Here is a 19763-nt window from a genome sequence, read left to right as displayed (position 1 = left end):
ATGTGGAACCTAGAAAAATGGTACAGATGAACCAGTTTGCAGGGCAGAAATAGAGACACAGATGTAGAGAACAAACGTATGGACACCAAGGGGGAAAGTCGTGGGGGGTGGGGGTGGGGGTGGGATGAATTGGGCAATTGGGATTGACAAGTATACACTGATGTGTCTAAAATCGATGACTAATAAGAACTTGCCATATAAAAAGTAAATAAAATAAAATTCAAAATTTTAAAAAAATAAAAAAATAAAATCCCTTCCATTCTCCCATCTCAAACCCCACTGCAGCTGAACTAGGGGAAAATCATCAATTCATGCTACAACTGGGATTTTCATCAGCAAGGTCTCCATGTTAATTGAACTGGACACCTCAAAAACTGACTCAAAACCGTTTCTGGAATGACTGCCATCATTAAAAAGACAACAAGAATCCAAGAGTCACTCACTGACCTTTATTTGTTGCCTCTGCATTCGATAATTTCGTTTCTGACGGAAATATTTTAAATTCTAATTGGGGCAAATTGTTACTGGGGCAAATTGTTATTTCAACCCTAATGAGAATATATCTGTGATAGGTACAATTCTCATGCTTTCTCCTCCAAGCATCATTATTTTATGAGATCACTCAATAAAGTCATATTGAAGGAGATAAACTTTAAAGGTACAGTGACATGGACAAAGACAAGGTCAAACACCTATGAAAACACATGATGTCACAGGCCCACTCACGCTTCTGGCTGCTGCAGAGCAGTCTTCATCGCTTTGATTTGCTGGAAATGACAGGACATATCCGTAGCCATCACCATCTCAATTACCAAGGTCCGAAACTCCCTTTCAGGGACACCCCATGGAGAAAAAAGGATAGAAGTAAAAAATGGAAAGAAAAATTAGTTTATTCTTTGCCATTTCTGACCAAAATCAGTTAATTGGTTGTGACATTTTGCATCTAACTTGAGGAATAAATGAAGGTTAAAGATTAAGGATATCATTTATCAGGAATATGATATGTGGAATGCACATATCATTTGGAAAATTAACTCAGAGGAAAAATTCCAAAGAAACTGAATGTGTAGTAAAGCATTCCTTTCTCTACTGAATTCAAGTTTTAAGAAAAAATTAATTTGAAATTAATCCTAGGAGGGGAACTGATAATTCATAGTACATGTTGGATATAGGTATTTCACTTTTTTTAATAGACTTTTATAGAGCAGTTTTAGGTTTACAGAAAAATTGAGAAGATAGTATAGAGAGCTCCCATATACCCTCTCCCCCACTGCAGTTTCCCTCAATATTAACCTCTTACATTAATGCGGTACATGTGTTACAAATGATAACCAATATCGATACCTTACATTCACTCCAGTCCATAGTTTACCTGAGGGTCCACTCTCATGTTGCACAGTTCTATGAGGTTTGGCAAATGCATACTCGCATGTTCCCACCATTAACAGTATCAGACAGAATAGTTTCAACACCCTAAAATCTCCTGTGCTCCACCTATTCATTCCTCCTGCTCCTGAACCCCTGCCAAACACTGATCTTTTTATTCTCTCTAAGAACTTTATTAAAGTAGAATTCGCATAGAATAAACTGCTTCCCTAAAAGATGCACATTTCAATTAGTTTAAACAGTTGAGTAAAACTTTTGGAAGGACCACCACAGTCGTGGTTCTGAACATTTCCATCGCCCTCAAACCTCTTTGCAGCTCACCTCTTCCTCTACCCACAGGCCCCAGGTAACGTCTGATCTGCTTTATGTCTAGATAGTTTGCTTTATGTCTTTCTGGTTTTATTATATATGTGTGTGTGTGTGTGTGTGTGTGTGTACTCATACATATATATAACTAGAAAATGCAAACTACAGAGGCATAAAGCAGATATATATGTGCATGTGTATATACACATATATGTAGAGTACATAGGTACATGCACATATATATTAAACTAGACACTAGGTATACACACTTATATGTATCTGCCTATGCACACACACACACACACACACACATATAAAATACAAAATGTACTCTTATTTTTCTAGCCTTCTTTACTCAGCATAATGATTTGCAATTCATCCGCATAGCTGTTCATCAATAGTTCATTTGTTTTTACTACTGAATGGTATTCCATCATATGAGGACACTACAATTAATTAATCCATTCACCAGCTGATGGACATTTGGGTTATTCGATTCTAGTTTGGAGCCCTTATGAATAAAACTATGAGTGTTTATGTAATAGTCACTGTGTAGATATGTTTTCATTTCTTTTGAGTAAATACCTAGGAGTAGAATGGCTTGTTTATAAGATAGATGAGTGTTTAACTTTATTAAAAAAACTACCAAAATTTTTCAGAGTGGTTTGTATCACTTTATGTTTTGACAATCAGTGTAGGAAAGTTCCAGATTTTTTATATCTCAGCCATTCTAAGGGATATGTAGTGGTATCTCAGTGTGTTTTTCATTTGTATTTCTTTGATGACTAATGATGTCAGGCACCTGTTCATGTACTTATAGGCCATTTGTATATCCTTATTTAGGGAAATGCCTCTTTCAGACCCTTCCCCCCCCTTTTTTAAATTGAGCTATGATTGATTTACAATATTATATTAGTTTTAGGTGTAAAACATAAGGACTCAAAATTTTTATTCCATTTAAAGCTATTATAAAATATTGGCCATATTCCCTATGTTGTACAATATAGTCTTGTAGCTTATTTATTTTATACATAGTAGCTTGTACTTCTTAATCTCCTACCTCTGTCATATAAGTGATATCATACAGTATTTGCCTTTCTCTGTCTGAATTATTTCACTACACATAAGACCCTCCAGGTCCATCCATGTTGTCGCAAATGGCAAGATTTCATTCTTTTTTATGTCTGAGTAGTATATACATATACCACATCTTCTTTATCCATTTGTCTGTTGATACACACTTAAGTTGCTTCCATATTTTGGCTATTATAAATAATGTTGCTATGAACATTGGGAAGAATGTATCTTTTCTAATTAGTGTTTTCATTTTCTTTGGATATATACACAGGAGTGGAATTGCTGAGTCATATGGTAGTTCTATTTTTAGTTTTTTGAGGAAACTCCATACAGTGTTCCACAGTGGCAGCACCGATTTACATTCCCACAAACAGTGTACAAAGATTCCCTTTCTCCACATCCTCCCCAAGATTTGTTATTTGTGGTGTTTTTGATGATAGCCATTCTGACAGGTGTGAGGTGATATCTCATTGTGGTTTTGACTTGCATCTCTGATGATTAGCGATGTTGAGCATCTTTCCATGTGCTTGCTGGCCATCTGTATGTCTTCTTTGCCAAAATGTCTATTCATGGACCTTACCCTTTTAAAAATTGAGTTGTTTGTGTTCTTCTTATTGAGCGGTAGAAGTACACTATACATTCTGGATACAAATCCTATGTAAGATATATGTGTTGTGAATAACTTCTCCGACTTCCTACCTTGCTTTTTTTTTTTTAACAGTGTCTTTCAAAGAGCAAAAGTTTTAAATTTTAATACAAATTAAAAAAATTTTATTGGAGTATAGTTGATTTACAATGTTGTGTTAGTTTCAGGTGTACAGCAAAGTGATTCAGTTATACTTATTCATATATTCATTCTTTTTCAGATCCTTTACGCCTATAGGTTACTGCAGACTATTGAGTAGAGTTCCCTGTGCTATACAGCAGGTCCTTGTTGGTTATCTATTTTATATATAATAGTGTGTGTATGTTAATCTAAATTTTAACACAATTTTTTTAATGCTTCATGCTTTTGGGGTTCCTATCTGAGAAACCTCCAACTACCCCAAGGACTTTGTTTTCCTCTGGAAGTCTTACCATTTTAATCTTTTATATTTGGTCTATGATCAATTTCAAGGTAAATTTTGAGTATGATGTGAGGTAAGGATAAACGTTTTTTTCATATTGATATCCATTTGTTCCAGCACCACTTGTTGAAAAGCTTTTCCTTTCCCCACTGAATGCCTTGGATGGAGATATAGATATAGATATATAGATATATATCTATACACACACACACACACACACACACACACAAAGACTAGCAGCAAACCATTGGAAAATAAATAAAATAATTTATTTTATGATAGCACAAAATATAAAACACTTAGTAGTAACTTTAAAAAGTAAGTGTAACTCCTGTTCACTGAAAACTACAGAACACTGCTGATTAAAGAGGACCTAAATAAATTAAGAGATATACTGTCATCATGCAGTTCTTTAGCATTTCTTAAAATGCAGCTCTGTTGGTGACAAATTTCTGTAGTTTTCCATCATCTAAAAATAATGTTATGTCATCTTCACTTTTAAAGGATATTTTCATGGGACATAGCATTCTGTTTCAACTTTTTTAACACTTTAAAGACATTATTCCATTGCCTTCTGGCCTCCACGGTTTCTGATGAAAAGTCCAAAGTAAATCAAATTGTTCCCTTGAATGTAATGTGTCATTTTTCTCTAATTTTATCTTTGACTCTTAGCAGTTTGACTATAATATGCATGCAGGTATGTTTTTCTTTGAATTTATCCTGTTTAAATTTGCTGAGTTTCTTGAATCTATACATTTATCTCATTCACCATGTTTGGAAAGTTTTCAGCCATTATTTCTTCAAACATTTCTTGTGTCTCATTTTCTCTCTCTCTCTCCTCTCTTTCTGAGACTGTAGTTGTCCCTATGTTTGACCACCTGAAATTGTCCCATAGGTCCCTACAACTGCTCATTTTTAAAAATCTTTTTTTTCTCCTACTTCTTCAATATGGATAATTTGGATTGATCTTTTCAAGCTCACTGAATTCTCTCTTCTGTCCTCTCCAACTTGCTACTAAGCCAATACAGTGAATTTTCAATATAGATATTTTACTTTTTCAGTTCTAAAATTTCTTTGTGCTCTTGCTTATATTGTCATTTCACTGGTTAAATTTTACTGTATTTTATTTATTACAAGCATATTTTCCTTTACCTCACTGAGAATAAATATAATAACTGCTTTAAAAGTTCTTGTCTGATAATTCCAACAATAGTTCATCTTGGAGATTGCATCTGTTGATTGTCTTTTCCCTTGTAAACAAGTCACATTTTCCTGCTCTCTGTATTGTCATTGAGACTGTCACAGAATTTAAGTTTCCTCTTATTTGGCCATCTCTTTTCTGGAGTTCTAATTCACTTGCTAGCAGCTCTGGTAGTTCCTACACTGGTTTCTCTAGCCAGAAACATAGTGGAGGTTTTTGTATAAATATAGCTTTATCCATCTAGTGTTGCCTTGACTGAGACTGCCTTCAGAGTAAAGACACAAAACGTCACACTCACCTCATTCTGTCAGATTCTCCAAATTTTAAAACATCTCCAAAATTTGTCTGATTTTGTTTACTCTCTACAGCTTTCACGTCATTGGAGGTTGTGTTTGTTTGTGTCTTTGTATTTTGTCCATAGTTTATAGCTTTATTTGCAGGAGAATTGCTTTATCAGTAGCTGATTTGGCCTGCCCAAAGTGGAATTCCATATTTTTCCACTTTGAAATGCAGTAAATACTGGTAATACATTCATTTATCAAGGTTCTAAAAGTCTAATGCACTTATGTATCCAAATAGAATCTATCAGATATTAAATTGCTTTCCTAGAAAGACATAGGATACTAAACATATGTTGTCTTTGGGTTGATGGGCTTAACTGAGAGCCTTTAAAAATAAGTTAATATTTTATTTGTGAGATAATACCACTGTCTTGGAGCAATGTATCTCAACATTAATAAAATATGTTAAAATAATAAAACAATATTTTTAAAACTGTCCTTAAATGAAAATATAATAGAACACTAAATCTATGTAACTTAAGTTACATCAACTACAATCTTTTCTTAACCTACAGAATCCTCAAAAACAGGAGTAGCAAAAAAGCATGGTACTATGGGCTATAATTATAAAGTTTCCACTGAATCAGAATGTTCCTGTACCTGAGATGTTCCATGATTCTAAATCAATTATATGTCACTCCCTCTTTGTGATAGTAAAGACAGTGCTGAATAAAAAACACAAATATATAAGGCTAGTACATAAACATATTTCATTAAACTATATTTTTCAAGTAACTAGTTTGACTTTTTTTATATTAAATTCACTTAAGTTTTGCTGGATCACTCAGTTTTACAACTTGCTTTGGTCAGAGGCAGTATTCAAATTATTCACAACTAGTACTTCACAAATACCCACCAATAAGAACGCAGAGCTAATGATACATAATTAGGATGGTTGCACTGGTGAATATCAGTGTATTCCAGTGTGAACTGATATACTCTGGTCTGTTGCAATGATTCTGGGTTTAGATATTGCCGAAACCAGCCTCACTAACACAGTAGCAGACTGAACAATGAACGAGGCTTATGATCATAGAAGAGTGGAAACACAAGAAATCTAAGCTAAATTTTGACAAATGTAGAGTTAAGCAGAAATAGAAAACCCTTAACAAAAATACAGATAACAGAGGTGGCATATCTACGCTTTCAAAATAGATTAAGAGGCAATTATGCCCATCCAGCCATAAATCCCATGTGCTCACAAATCCCACAGGCCAGCAATATCAGTGCATTACCTGAAAGCAATTTGACAAAGTTCAACAAGAGCCTTAAAACAACAAACATTCTTTGATCCATTAATTCTACACATAAAAATACATTAAAGAGATGTTCATCACAGGATTCTTTATAATAACCAAAACACACGAACACACCCATACTCACACACTCAAAAGTAATTATGGGACTTCCATAGATGGAGTATTATACAGCCATTTAATATCATATTTTAATTACCATGGGACAGTGGCCATGAGAACATACCACACAGACCTCCAACTACAGGAATTTAATTGGCTATGGGCCTCAGCTACTACATTCTGAAAACTATTGCCATTTTTGCCCAAGGCCATGCTTCCCATGGGCTGCTCCAAGCCAATGACTGAGAGCATCCCTTCCTGGGAGACAAAGGACTCCTCTGATGGCTGACTTTGGCTCAAGAATTTCCTGACAGCCTTGCTGAACTTTTTTTAGGATGCTTCTACCCAATTTTCCCTCTCTCTCTCCTTCCTCTGGGATCAAAGGGATATATCTGAATATGTGTAAAGCTGTTCTCTGCCATATTCAAATCTTTTATTATACTTTTACAAACATTTAAATTGGATAGAGGGCTCCTTTTTCTACAAGATTTGCATTGATTAACTGAAATGCTCTGCATTTTTTAGATGCTGCTTAAATCTAACATTTTCCAATAAAATTCAAGCCAAATATTCCTCTCTGTTTTAATGAACTAGAGTTGCATGGAAACTAATAGCCAACTCTTACTAAAAATCAGTTTCAGATTTGTTGTTCAGAATGGCTTATTTCTCTGAATCCTTGCATAATGGTACAGAGATACTCAATAAACAGCTGACTATTTAATTAAAATATAAGTATTATTTGCATCACAGTAGATTCAGAAGTTTTTAAGCATTTAAATGATTTTGCCTACAAACTTTGAAACACCTTCACCTATATTTCGGATCTGCAGGCTACAAGGATCTGCAGGCTTGCTATATGTGTCACAAACTGTGCTAAGCATTTTAAATGGATTATATCATGTATTATTACCCTAACCAAATTACAAGCTAAATGTTATTATCTATTTTCTAGAAATTAAATTTTTAAAAGGTGTAAAGGGGTTGAGTAACTTCCTAAATATCATACAGCTAGTAAATGATTGTGTTCACATTCAAACTCAGGTCTGCCCAAATTCAGAGACACATAGTGCCACTTAGGCGACAGAATTAAGTGCCCATGATTATTTTAAAGTGTCACTTTCCTGAGCAAATTTTGAAAGAAAATTTTTTTAAGAAGTCCATTCAAATATAAGGTGAAAAAAAAGTTAATTGATGAAATTTAGGTTTAAGAAGGTAAGATAAAAAGAACACAAGTTTCCCAAGGTAACCAACAGCAAATATTCCCAAGGTGCCTAAAATATATTTGAATATCTGTGTCAAGAAAGAGAAGAGAGATAAAGAAAGAAAGAAACAGCAATAACAATTTCAAACAGAGTATTATTTCTTCAAAAGAGGCATGCTCCGTCTCTCCTCACAGTTCCTTTCCTGGCCTCCTAATCTCTCTTAGCTCCTCCTTACCTCCAGTCATCCTTTGAGAGGTTAATCAAAATATTCATTTCCTCATCCTCCTGTAGAAGGCGATAGGCTGCACTTAAATGGTGATTTTCCAAAACAGACCTATCGTTGTACAGAATCGCTGGGTCAGACCTGGGAGGAAAGCCAACCAAAATAATTTAGGATGTTGAACAGCTGAGATTTTTCAGGTAGCTCTCCTAAAGGTAGAATACACCATCTCTTTATCCTATTTTAGCAATTAACTTTGCCCCCATGCCATTTATATCGACCTAAAAGCTAACACCAACACTACAAATTATCAATAGATGTACATAGAGTATTTTAATGTCAATATGTGGACGTTATTTCACATGCGATATCCAACTTGAGAACTCTCTGAAAACTATTCTGTAAGCAGATCTCAATTACCTGCAGTAGTGGCAAAGGTGATTATTTAAAAAATGTGGGTCATGTCAAACGTCCTTATATTTTCTGGAATGACTTTTTATTTTAATTTTATTCAATGAGGGAATGTGTTTATTTATTTTAGTTGTAATTCTCTGAACACATACCGCCTGGCAGGTACAGTTTTCAAGTTCTTCTGTTAGTAGCTTGACCCTAAAATCTTGCCATGCAGAAGGCATACATGGGAAATTGAGAAAGGGTTATATGACAATTGTTAGTCGCTTTCTCAAACAGCTGAATGACACCAAACATAGGGCAGTATACTATTTTAATATATTTAATTTAATGAAACCTTAGATTGTTAGAGCTTATTCGTTTCTCATCAAGGAGGCTAAATCCCAGAGATATAGAGTGAGAGTTCACTGAGCCCCACAGTGGCTAAGTGGCAGCGCTGGGATGAAGGCAATGTCTTCTGACAGTTGAGCCATTTCTCCCCAAGATAACTTCCACCTGTCATTGGCCAAACTTTGGGATATATTTAGCATACCTTTAAAGTGTTAGGCTTAACAGTCTGTCCATCAAAGGGCAAAGAACCAGGTCACAGATTTAGTTTCCTTAACAGGGATCTCACAGGCTGAGATGCTTTGGATAAAATTCAGTTTAAAGAAGGCGAATGTTTAAATTTCATTCCAAAGCAAGCTCAACTGAACCCTCTGGCATTTTTCCATTACAATGGACGTAACACAAAACAAGCAAATCCCCAGGTGAAGGATCTAATCTTATATCCGTTGAGTAAGTAAGGCACCAACTGATGTGTATTTGTGACATGAAGCTATTTTCCAACTCCTGTAATTAAGCCATTTTCCCCTGAGTTGTGACTACTTTTGACACTGGTCTCCAGCCAAGATTCATGTACAACTCTGTTCCACCCACCTCTCTTCCTTCAGCAGGTGCTATTCACGGCTGTCTCTTCCTCAGAGCAAAGGTTGCACTGGCAGATATCCATTAAACAGAGATGCTCTGTGGAACCCCTGTATTCAAAGACCTTGCAACAGAACTACAGAAGGCTGCTTCACAGCAGCCAAAACTACTCTGTGAGGAAGCAGGAGGCAGAAGATGAAGCATGTGGCTCAGGTCCTTTTGTCCGCTTCCATTCTGCTGAAATCCCCTTCTGAGCAGAGATCAGACGATGCTGTCGATATCGTCTTCTTTCGTGTACCCCATAATTAAGTGCTGGCTTCGTTAAATAATGTATGGAATGACTTAACGAACACAAATCTATCTGGAGTGTGCACCTGCTTTCTTCAAGTGAAATCAGCAAGTATTCATTTAGCCTTAAACTCTCAACCCTCCCCACTATATTCTTTCTCTGTCTCACCACCTTTTTCCAATTCTAGCTTCTTTTGATTCTTACCTCAAGACCCAATTAATCCTACTGTCAGAGTCTCCCCAGTTCCACATCATTGTCTTAAGAGAAGCTAAGTTCTTAGACCCAGAGGAGGCAGATAAGGTTTCAACCTAAATGGAAATGACAGCTGACTGTACTGCTTGCCTGGAATTCTGTGCTGAGAGGAATACTAAGGATAAATCTGCAGCTCGTTAAGAAAAAAAATACCAAAATCAATTAGTGATGCCTGTTACAGTCAAGAGGTTCAGAGGGAGGCAATTGGACCTGTAGTTAATACCCCCACAGACGTTTGTGTCTACCTGTGAAGTTCCTTACAGAGGGTGCAAAGTGGCCTACATGAGACAACCTAGCTCCCCAAGCCCGGTGCGAGGGAGTAACATATGCACTGAACAGAGCAGAGGTGAAATCAGGGAGGATGAGAAGAGCATCACCAGAATTCCAGAGGTAAGAGGGTAAGATGGCTCTGCCATTGTTAATGTCAACGGACTCACTCCAATCCTTGCCCGTCCTCAGTGATTTAGTCTACACGGTATCTGCACCTTTATGGAAACTCTTCCACCTCCTATTAGAAATGGGTAGAGCATGCATAGTACATACATACATAAATAGCTAGCATTATAACAGAGAAGAAAAGGATATCCATATTTAATGTGAATAACATAGGAGAATTAGGAGCAAATGGCTTCTTTAAGTTTTGATTGAAGCTGACTGGGCTAATCTCTTATTTATAATTTCAGTTTTTCAGAAACTCAAAATAGAGCCACCATGCAAAAGAAAGGTGACTGCACCCCTCTGACTTCAACACTCTATCCCTGCCCCCTCTCGCCTCTTCTCCAAACGCTTCAACATCCTCACCGGGTCTGAATGTGGAAATTGTTGGTGGTTCCGGTGTGCTCATAGTCATGGATGGCAGCTGAGAAGATTATAGCAAAGATCTCCAGCTCTGTCAGCCAGTTCTGAAAGGGAGATTACAGAGCAATCAGATAATCTGTCTCCTTCTCAAAGTCTTCAGCTTGCTGACAACACACCCACACTGCTGCCTTTCCTCTCTGCAGCTGGCAAGCTATTGCCAAACACACATTTTCTGACAGACAGAAATGGTTTTTTTTTTCCTTCTGTAGGGAGACTGGAGGATGTGTGATTTGAAAACAGCATGCCCAGCACAGTTGAAAGAGCTAACTAGTAGTTATTTTATTTTTTCAAAGAAGCAAAGAACAATGAACATGAAAACTTTAACAGCCCTCATTGCATCCTCTCCCAAATTCCAAATGAAGTTCCTAAGTAGACAGAGAAAAAAAAGAATTTGCTTCAACACAATACCAAAAACTAAGAGTAACAGAAAACCTAATGCCTATCCACTAGAAGGAGGATAGGTAGAGACAGATGGAAAGATAACATCTGGTCTTCTGCCTTGTGCGTGCTGATGTTTGAAGAGACCTGTCCCCATCCACATCACCAAAACTGGCTGTAGCTCAGTGGTCCTCAAATTGTGTTCCCTGGAACCGCAGTGTCAGTTATCACCTGGAAAGTTGTTAGAAATGCAAAACCCCACCCCAGTCCCACTGGATCAGAAACTCTGGGTTGCAGCACACCAATCTGTGTGTTACCAAGCCATCCAGATAATTCTGATACACGCTGGAGTTTGAGAACCACGGCTGTGTTTGAAGCTCCCTCAACCGACTTCCATTTCAGAGACTCTATGGATTCACTGATGCCTCCCCTCCCTTCTGTAAACCACACTGCTCGATGTCTTCAGGATGGAGCTTCCATATTCTCAGCTCACCCTTTGGTATCCCTGCTTACTTTTGTACTAGTTGAGTTAATGATTCCAAGTTTCAGTGTGGTTTATCCCAAACCCAATTTTAACAAATTGCAGTTATTATTATAATTATGTAATAAAATATAACCTAAACCAATAAAATGTGAATACAAAAAGTTATGTCCATAGAAGTTCAATGCTTTGCACAGTCACTAAAAGAACTGGTATCATAATAGGTGTGACAACTGGGAAACAGTAGAAAACAATTATAAAAATTTAGGGAGATTCTGCACTCAGTTTTCTTCATGAGAATCTTTAAGTTCCCATTTCCTTTTAAAGAAATGAAACTAGAAATCTTAGACAGTAGCAGGGGTAATGCAAGACAAACATGAGTGCCTAAATTGGAAGAATTCAGAAAGCAGCCTGGGTACTGAATTAAAGATTAGTGAATAAAATATATTTATTTGATTTAAGTTAACAAAATGACTTAAAAATGAACAGGTCAATTTTTAATAATTCTCCCTTTAACTTTTTTCCAATTATTACTAATTTTCATCTTCATCTAAGAAACTTACTGAAATTATTGCCTTCTTTGAAGATGGCTAAGGGAAAAATAAACTACATACAACCTATGACAAAAAGACTTCAGAGTTAAGGAAAGAATGAGCACAGAAATAACGCAGGAAAAAAACTACATTAAAAAAAGTGATTTCCAGGACTTCCCTGGTGGCGCAGTGGTTGAGAGTCCGCCTGCCGATGCAGGGGACACGGGTTCGTGCCCCGGTCCGGGAAGACCCCACATGCCGCAGAGCGGCTGGGCCCGTGAGCCATGGCCGCTGAGCCTGCGTGTCCGGAGCCTGTGCTCTGCGAGGTGGGGGCCACAACAGTGAGAGGCCCGCGTACCACACACACACAAAAAAAAGTGATTTCCATTCTGAGAAAGCCTCTGTGCCACTGCCTCAAAGTAGAGGGGCTACTGCAGATGGGAAGCCAGAACCCACTTCTGTCAGTTGATAGTTTGTTTTGGGAGCCAGTTGACTTTGGAGGATTTATATTTCAAATTCTTTAAACAAGTATTTCTGACCGTCTCTCACTAAAGGACAACCCAGACTACCTTGTTTTTCTTCTGGGTTATCAAGTGCTACAATCAAACTAAACGTTGGGGGAAGGGACCAATAGTGTCTAAAAGTTGTGAATGTCTTCCCACTCTAGGCAAGGAAGAGAGATAGGTGATTCCTGTCAGAGCTGCTGGGATTGAGAGTATTTGGGACTGTGCTTACTTAAGGGGAGAGAGATTTTTGTAATGCTATTTTCCAAGTCTTGGGATACTGATGGACCCAATGGCTGGATAACTCTGTCTAGCAGCCTGTGTTTTAGACTTTCCTCACCTCTCACCTAACTGGGTAGTCTGAAGCCCCTCCCCTCAATGAACTCTGACCTATAGCCTCTGAGAAAATAGCTCACAGGACTGGGCCCTCCCTAACCATCCATCTTACTTCTTACCTATGTAAATTTCTGTAGTGGCTATCTTATGTAAGATACAATAAAAAAATTATTGTACATAGTTTCTATTAAGTGTTAAAATGTTATGAAAATGTAAAACAAAAACAAACAAACAAACAAAAATGATTTCTAGCAGAGTCCAGCATGAAATTTCAGGAAACGTTTTGGAATCCTTGATAATACGCCGCAAAATACAAATTGATGTACTACTAGGAGCAGAAAGACACAAGGAGAAAACGGAATAGGATGAAAAATCAACAGAATTAAATAAAAAAGAGATGGGTAAATAAGTGCAGATTGCAAGAAAATTGAAAAACTCTTCTGAAAGCAGCAAAGGGCATCATCCTCATCAGGGTTAACACTTATGGGAGCTCACTTTGTGTCGGCTTATTTATACATAGAAACTCATGCAATACATGCAACTCCATAAAGGTAGGTACTCTGTCATCCACATTTCACAGATGAGACAACTGAGGCAGGGAGAGGTTCAGTAACTTAGCCAAGGTCTCAGAGCTAGTCCTGAGACAAGCCACACCCTCCGACTCCAGAATTCTTACTTATAATTTTTAAGTCACGTTTCCTTTGGGTCGTCGTTCATGTGTTTACTCAATTCTTCGTAAAATTACATAGGTATGATTTTATATTACAAATTTTCTTGATATTTTCCATTCACATGTACTTTTCTCATTTTGGCAATGTCTTTCTTTTCTTCCCCAACACCCTGTCCCCACCCATCTGCCCCAGCTCCCTCTAACCACTCCCAAGTGCCAATGTATCTCTTTCTCCAAGTTCATGCCAAGTTAATTTAACATGTTAAAATAAGATCATGAATGGGAGACAGTGTACCATCTAAATAAATCTGAATCACAGAGCATCAGCCCAGCCAGCAGAAAGTGTCTAAGTAACTACATAATCACAGTTCTCACAAACAGCAGTGTAACTCCTGTCCTTATCCAAATATACTGACAAAATCCTATCTTAAGTGTAACTTACTTCTAACAAACCCAAACCAACCAATGATGAAATGAACATACAACAAACAATAAAACCATAATGAAGATTGGACTGAGCAAGAATGGAATTGGGCATTTTCAGAATGAACAATGAAGCAAGTCCCAGTGGCAAAAGCTGATTCATCACCAGTAAGGAAGTGATTCCCTTTAGTGGAGCAGGAGTGAGGGTTGATTAGGGCCCTATGATGACAGGCATTAAAAGCCAAAGGAACATAAACCAGGTTCATTAGGCAGTGAAGTTTACATGCAAGAGAGTAATATGGTCAGCATGCCACTGAAAGGGAGAAAGAAGAGCAGAGAGCACAAAGGAAAGAAACAAGAGCTGAACTTTTGGATTGGAAAGTCCTTATAGAATGTACAGACAGTATGGAGGTAGAATCCTTACAGCTGAGCAGTTCACTGAATGCAGAGGGGCAGGAAGAGGTTGCAGTCAAAGAAAACAATGCATTCAAGATGACCGCGACATTCCTAGCCTGAGCGGAATGAAAAAACGGTGGGTGGCATTAGATGGCAGGATTAATAGAAACAGAGAAAGTGGGAGAAGCTATTTTGAGGGAAATGGGGTTTAATATTTTAATATAGCTCAGAGTTCCTTGCCTTTTCCAAATTCATTATTACTATGAACCCCGAAGGTTTTATGACAATCCATAAAATGTCAGAAATCTAAGTCCTGCGAGAATTTTATTCAAGATTTATCAAACTGTGACAAGTACAAGTCACAGATCCTATCCAGAATTTCCCTACCTACAAAATATGAGTGTCACAACTAATTCAATGACAGGGATACCTTGACAACTGGTAAAGGTAGACTTTGAATTCTGCTGTGTATGACTCAGGAGAGCAAGCTGTGCATGTATGTGGGTTGGGGGGGGACACGTGGGGGGCAGTGAAAACCTGAAGGAAAAGACACGGATAATTCCCCATTGCTAGTGGAGACATTATTAGCAAGTTCTGACTTTGATAGGTAAATGATAGAGTTTCTTTAGTAATCTGTTTCCAACTCTTATTGGTTTTCTATTGCTCCCTTAACAGATTACCATAAATGTAAGGCACACACTCCCATTTACTGGCACACGGTTCTGTAGGTCAGAAGCCAGCACCGTGAGGCTGGATTTTCTGGTGAAGACCTCACAAGGCTGAAACCAAGGTGTTGGCAGGCTGTGTTCCTCCCGGAAGCTCTGTGGAAAATCCGCTTCCAGGTGCATTCAGGGTACTGGCAGAATTCATTTCCTTCTCATGCTTTCCACTTGGGTCCCCCATCTTCAAGCAACAGCTGATTGAGTCTTGCTCACCCTTCTTCTGTCACATCTGTTGACTTTTAAGGACTCATGTGATTACATTGGGCCCACCTGGAGAATCCAGCATAATCTCCCTAGTTTAAGGCCCTCTGATTAGCAACCTTCTGTATCTGCAGAATCCTTTTTGCCATCGAATGTAACCTATTCACAAGTGTGACATCAGAGGGCAAAGGTCATGGGGGCCAAAATTCTACTGACCACAACCTTTATAAAATTACTTAGCACCAAGATGCCATTTAGATAGATGTCCTTAGTGTTTCCCTTGTAAATACAACGATGTCATATATGATCAAAAGAATAAGATACACAGCTTCTCCCTTCTAAAAAAAAATAAGCAAAGGGAAAATTAACAGCACCTTGCCTGATAAAAGCAATGAAAGGGCCAGAGGACAGGTTTGGAGTCTGGAATCTTTTGACCTAACTCAAAAGCAGACTGGAGCTCAGATTCATATCTATTCAATCAACAATTCTTCAATCTAATTCTGTTCAAGGATTTTCTCTTAGACGTGAGCAAAGTCATTATGAAAAGATTCAAGCCTCTCCTAGGCATCTTAGCTAAGTAATAATGAGTAATATAAACAGATTACAATGAGTAATACTGTTGATGTTGAAGCCCAGGCATCACTTTATCAATGGGATATTTTCATTCCCTATGTGTCTTACAGTTTATAAAGTTGAAATGATCTCGAGCATTTTTCCCCGCCTGGTTTGTAATGAAAGGTTAGCGTAACAATATGTTCTCCATTCATCAGCATGCTTCCTACTGTTTTCGTAAGCTTGCAATGAAAGAAGCTTGTTTTGAGCTGCGTTTCCAAGAGAGAGTGGGCGGGAAGTAGTTTCTATATTTAAGAATTATTCTGAATACGTCCTGAACTGATAATGAAAATTCAATGGCAAATGGCAAATGAGCTCATTTAAGAATAGTATGCAGTACGTCATGATCATTGGCTGCCATGATATAACATCTATGTAATGATAACTTGCATTAGTATAAAGACTTGAGAGTTTTTCTAGGGGGTAAAAAGGCTGTGTATGATTCACCTTTATATCTCCATAGTACACTGTACACAGTAGGTATTAACTAAAGATATGTCAAACAGATGATTTCCAAGTACACTTTCACATCCATTTTGATCCTCACCACAGTACTCTGAAGTACCACATGAGGATACTGAGGTGTAAGAATATAGGGGGTTCTTTTTTGCCACCAGCATTGCAGAAGCATGGCTAAATATCTAAATTTTTATATTTTATATTTAAATATTAGACTGAAACCAAATCCTGGCTCTGCTACTGTATTAGTTTGCTAGAACTGCCATAACAAAATGACACAGACTAGGCAGCTTAAACAACAGAAATGTATTTTCTCAGAGTTCTGGAGGCTAGTAGTCTAAGATCAAGGTTTTAGGAGGGTTGGTTTGTGGTGACAGCTCACTTCCCAGCTTGCAGAGGGCCACCTTTTCTCTGTATCATCACAAGGTCTTTCCTCAGTACACACACATGTCTGTGTCCTAATCCCTTCTTCTTATAAGGACACCAATCATATTGGTTTAGGGCCCACACATATGACCTTATTTTACCTGAATTATCTCTTTAAAGGCTCTATCTCCAAATACAGTCACATTCTGAGGCACTGGAGATTAGGACTTCACCACATAAATTTGAGGGAGGGGGAACAAAATTCAGCCCATGCCAGAGACTTTACGATAGGAGAATCTTAACTCTGTCAATGTGTTTCCTCCTATTTTTCCATGGAATTTGTGCCATTTTCTTTTTGATTTATTTATATAATCTGGATCTTAATCCTTGCTCTCTATGTATTTTCCTCAAGTACTTACTTCATTATGGTGATTTTTTTTATTCTACAGAAGGTTTTAATTTCCATGTACTCAAAATAATCAATATTTTGTTATATAACTCATGTTTTGAGGTTTATTTAAGGATTTCCTTTTTCAAGGCTATACACATATCCTCATATTTTCTTCTAATATAATCAAATTTTTATGCTCACATCTTTAATTCATTTGTCTGATATTTGGTGAATGATTTCAAGTAGGACAAAAACAGTATGTTTTTTTCAAATGAACTGTCCCCAAAACATTTTTTGAACTGAGTAATTTTCCCTCTAATATTGTTTTCTATAGACGTTTCCTCACCTTCTCAACTGCGATTCTGTCCTTATACTCCAGTCCATGTTCCATCCCCACCAAACCCCTGGGACTGGTCATGACAAGGGCGCCAATGACTTCCATGTTACCAAAGGCAGTGGTCACTTCTCTGTCCTCATCCCACTAGACCTTTCAGCATGTCCCGCATAAGTCACAGTTTTTTTTTGGAGCACTTTCTTTCCTTGGTGTCTATAACCCCACACTCTCTTGGGTTTTGTCCAATGTTACTGGCCATATTTTTTAAGTTATTATTGTTGGCTCTAATTCTTTACCTCATTTTAAACTTTAGAACTGCTCCAAGACTCACTTCAGAGCCTCTCTACTTTTCTATTTATGCACTCTCTTTATATCACATCATCTGGTTTCATGTTCTTAAATAATATTGATATGCCCCTGAACGCTTAATCTCCATGTCCATCCCTGACCCTTCTCCGGAACTCTAGACTCCTTAGTTTTCTTCCTGCTTGACATCTCCACAATGATATCTAATAAGGATCTTAAACTCAACATGTCTGAATCAAAACTCTTGACTTCCCTTCCCCTAAAGCTTGCTTTGCTACCAGGTTCTCTCATCAACCCTGTTTATCAAACCCAAAATCTAAGATGTCCTCTTGATTCCTCTCCTTAGTGTTCCAAATCCTATTCACCACCCAATTCTTTTGACTCTACCTCAGAAACAGAACTTTTGGTCTCTATATCCCAGCAATGTCCTTCCTAGTCCAAACTACCATTATCTCACCAGTATCTCTTCTAACAAGCCACCTCAAGATCCATTCTCCACAGTAATCCTTGTCTAGTCTTTATGAGATCATCTCATTCCATTGTCAAAACCCTTTAGTTGCCTCACACTGTACTTAGAATAACACTGGAACTCATTACCCAGGCCTACAAAGCTGACTTGGTCTGACTCCCATTTTCTCCTCCAACTTTATCTTGCACCTCTGTCCCCCTCATGTGCTTGCCTTATTACTGCTCCATGAATGTAGCAAAGCTGTTCTCTCATGAGAAACTTTTTTAAAGTTGAGGTATAACTGACATACAACATTACATTAGTTTCAGGTGTACAACACAGTGATTCAATATTCGTACATATTGCAAGATGATCACCACAGTAAGTCTCCACACCACACATAGTTACAGAATTTTTTTTCTTGTGATGAGAACTTTTAAGATCTACTCCCTATGCAACTTTCATATCCACAGTACAGTATTATTAACTATAGTCACTATACTGTACATTACATCTCCATGGCTTATTTATTTTATAAATGAAAGTGTATACATTTTGACTCCCTCTCGTCATGAGGGATGTTGTACTAATCCTGCACTAATTCTGCTGGCATACCGTCTTCAGTTCTTAGCAAGGCTCAAACCTAAAATCACAACTGTCTCAGATTAAACATTACTTCTGGAAAGATGCCTTTCCTGACTATCTAATAAAACTCCCAGTTTTCCCTATGCAGGTGCCCTATTTTAATACTCTGCAGAACACTAGTGATATTTTCTTGTTTACTTTTTCATTTGTCTTCTATCTTTAACCTCTCACTAGAGTGCACATTCTGTAAGAACACCAATGTATCTTCATCCTGTAAAGAAGTATCTGGCACATAGAAAGTGTTCAATAAATATTTGGGTTCAGTTTTTAAAATTCCAATCAATTCCATTGATATATTTGTCTATTTTTGCACAAATGCCACACTGTTTTTATTACCATAGCTTCAGCAGATATTTTAACATCTAGTAGAGTAAGAACTACCCCACCACACACATTGTCTTTTTCAAAACTGTTTTTTCTAAGGTTGTTAAATATCTATTTTACAAAAATTTTAGACTCAACTTATCATGTTTCATGTTAAATCCTACTGGAATTTTTATTGGTATTGCTTTGAATCTATAAACATTAGTTTGAGGAAAACTGACATCTATTCAATACTGAGGCTTTCCATTAAAAACATGGTGTATTTCTTCACTTATTTAAACATTATTTTTGTACCCTTAATTTAGTTTTACAGTCTCCTTTTCATTAATTTTGAAGTTCTTCATGGGTAATTTATAGATTT

General features: G+C 37.3%; 1 protein-coding gene across 1 annotated transcript in view; it reads right to left on the bottom strand.

Annotated features, from left to right (window-relative positions):
• The window catches only part of PDE1C (phosphodiesterase 1C), a 554160-nt gene that overhangs the window by 91800 nt on the left and 442597 nt on the right, over nt 1-19763 (bottom strand). The window contains 3 exon segments of the mRNA XM_028489915.2: nt 727-828; nt 8174-8302; nt 10818-10918. Coding sequence (XP_028345716.1) covers nt 727-828; nt 8174-8302; nt 10818-10918 — 332 coding nt within the window.

The sequence above is a fragment of the Physeter macrocephalus genome, chromosome 5 (genome assembly GCF_002837175.3).
Source record: "Physeter macrocephalus isolate SW-GA chromosome 5, ASM283717v5, whole genome shotgun sequence".
NCBI lineage: Eukaryota > Metazoa > Chordata > Mammalia > Artiodactyla > Physeteridae > Physeter > Physeter macrocephalus.
The sequence above is the reverse complement of the archived record's forward strand: the minus strand, read 5'-3'. Positions and strand labels throughout refer to the sequence as shown.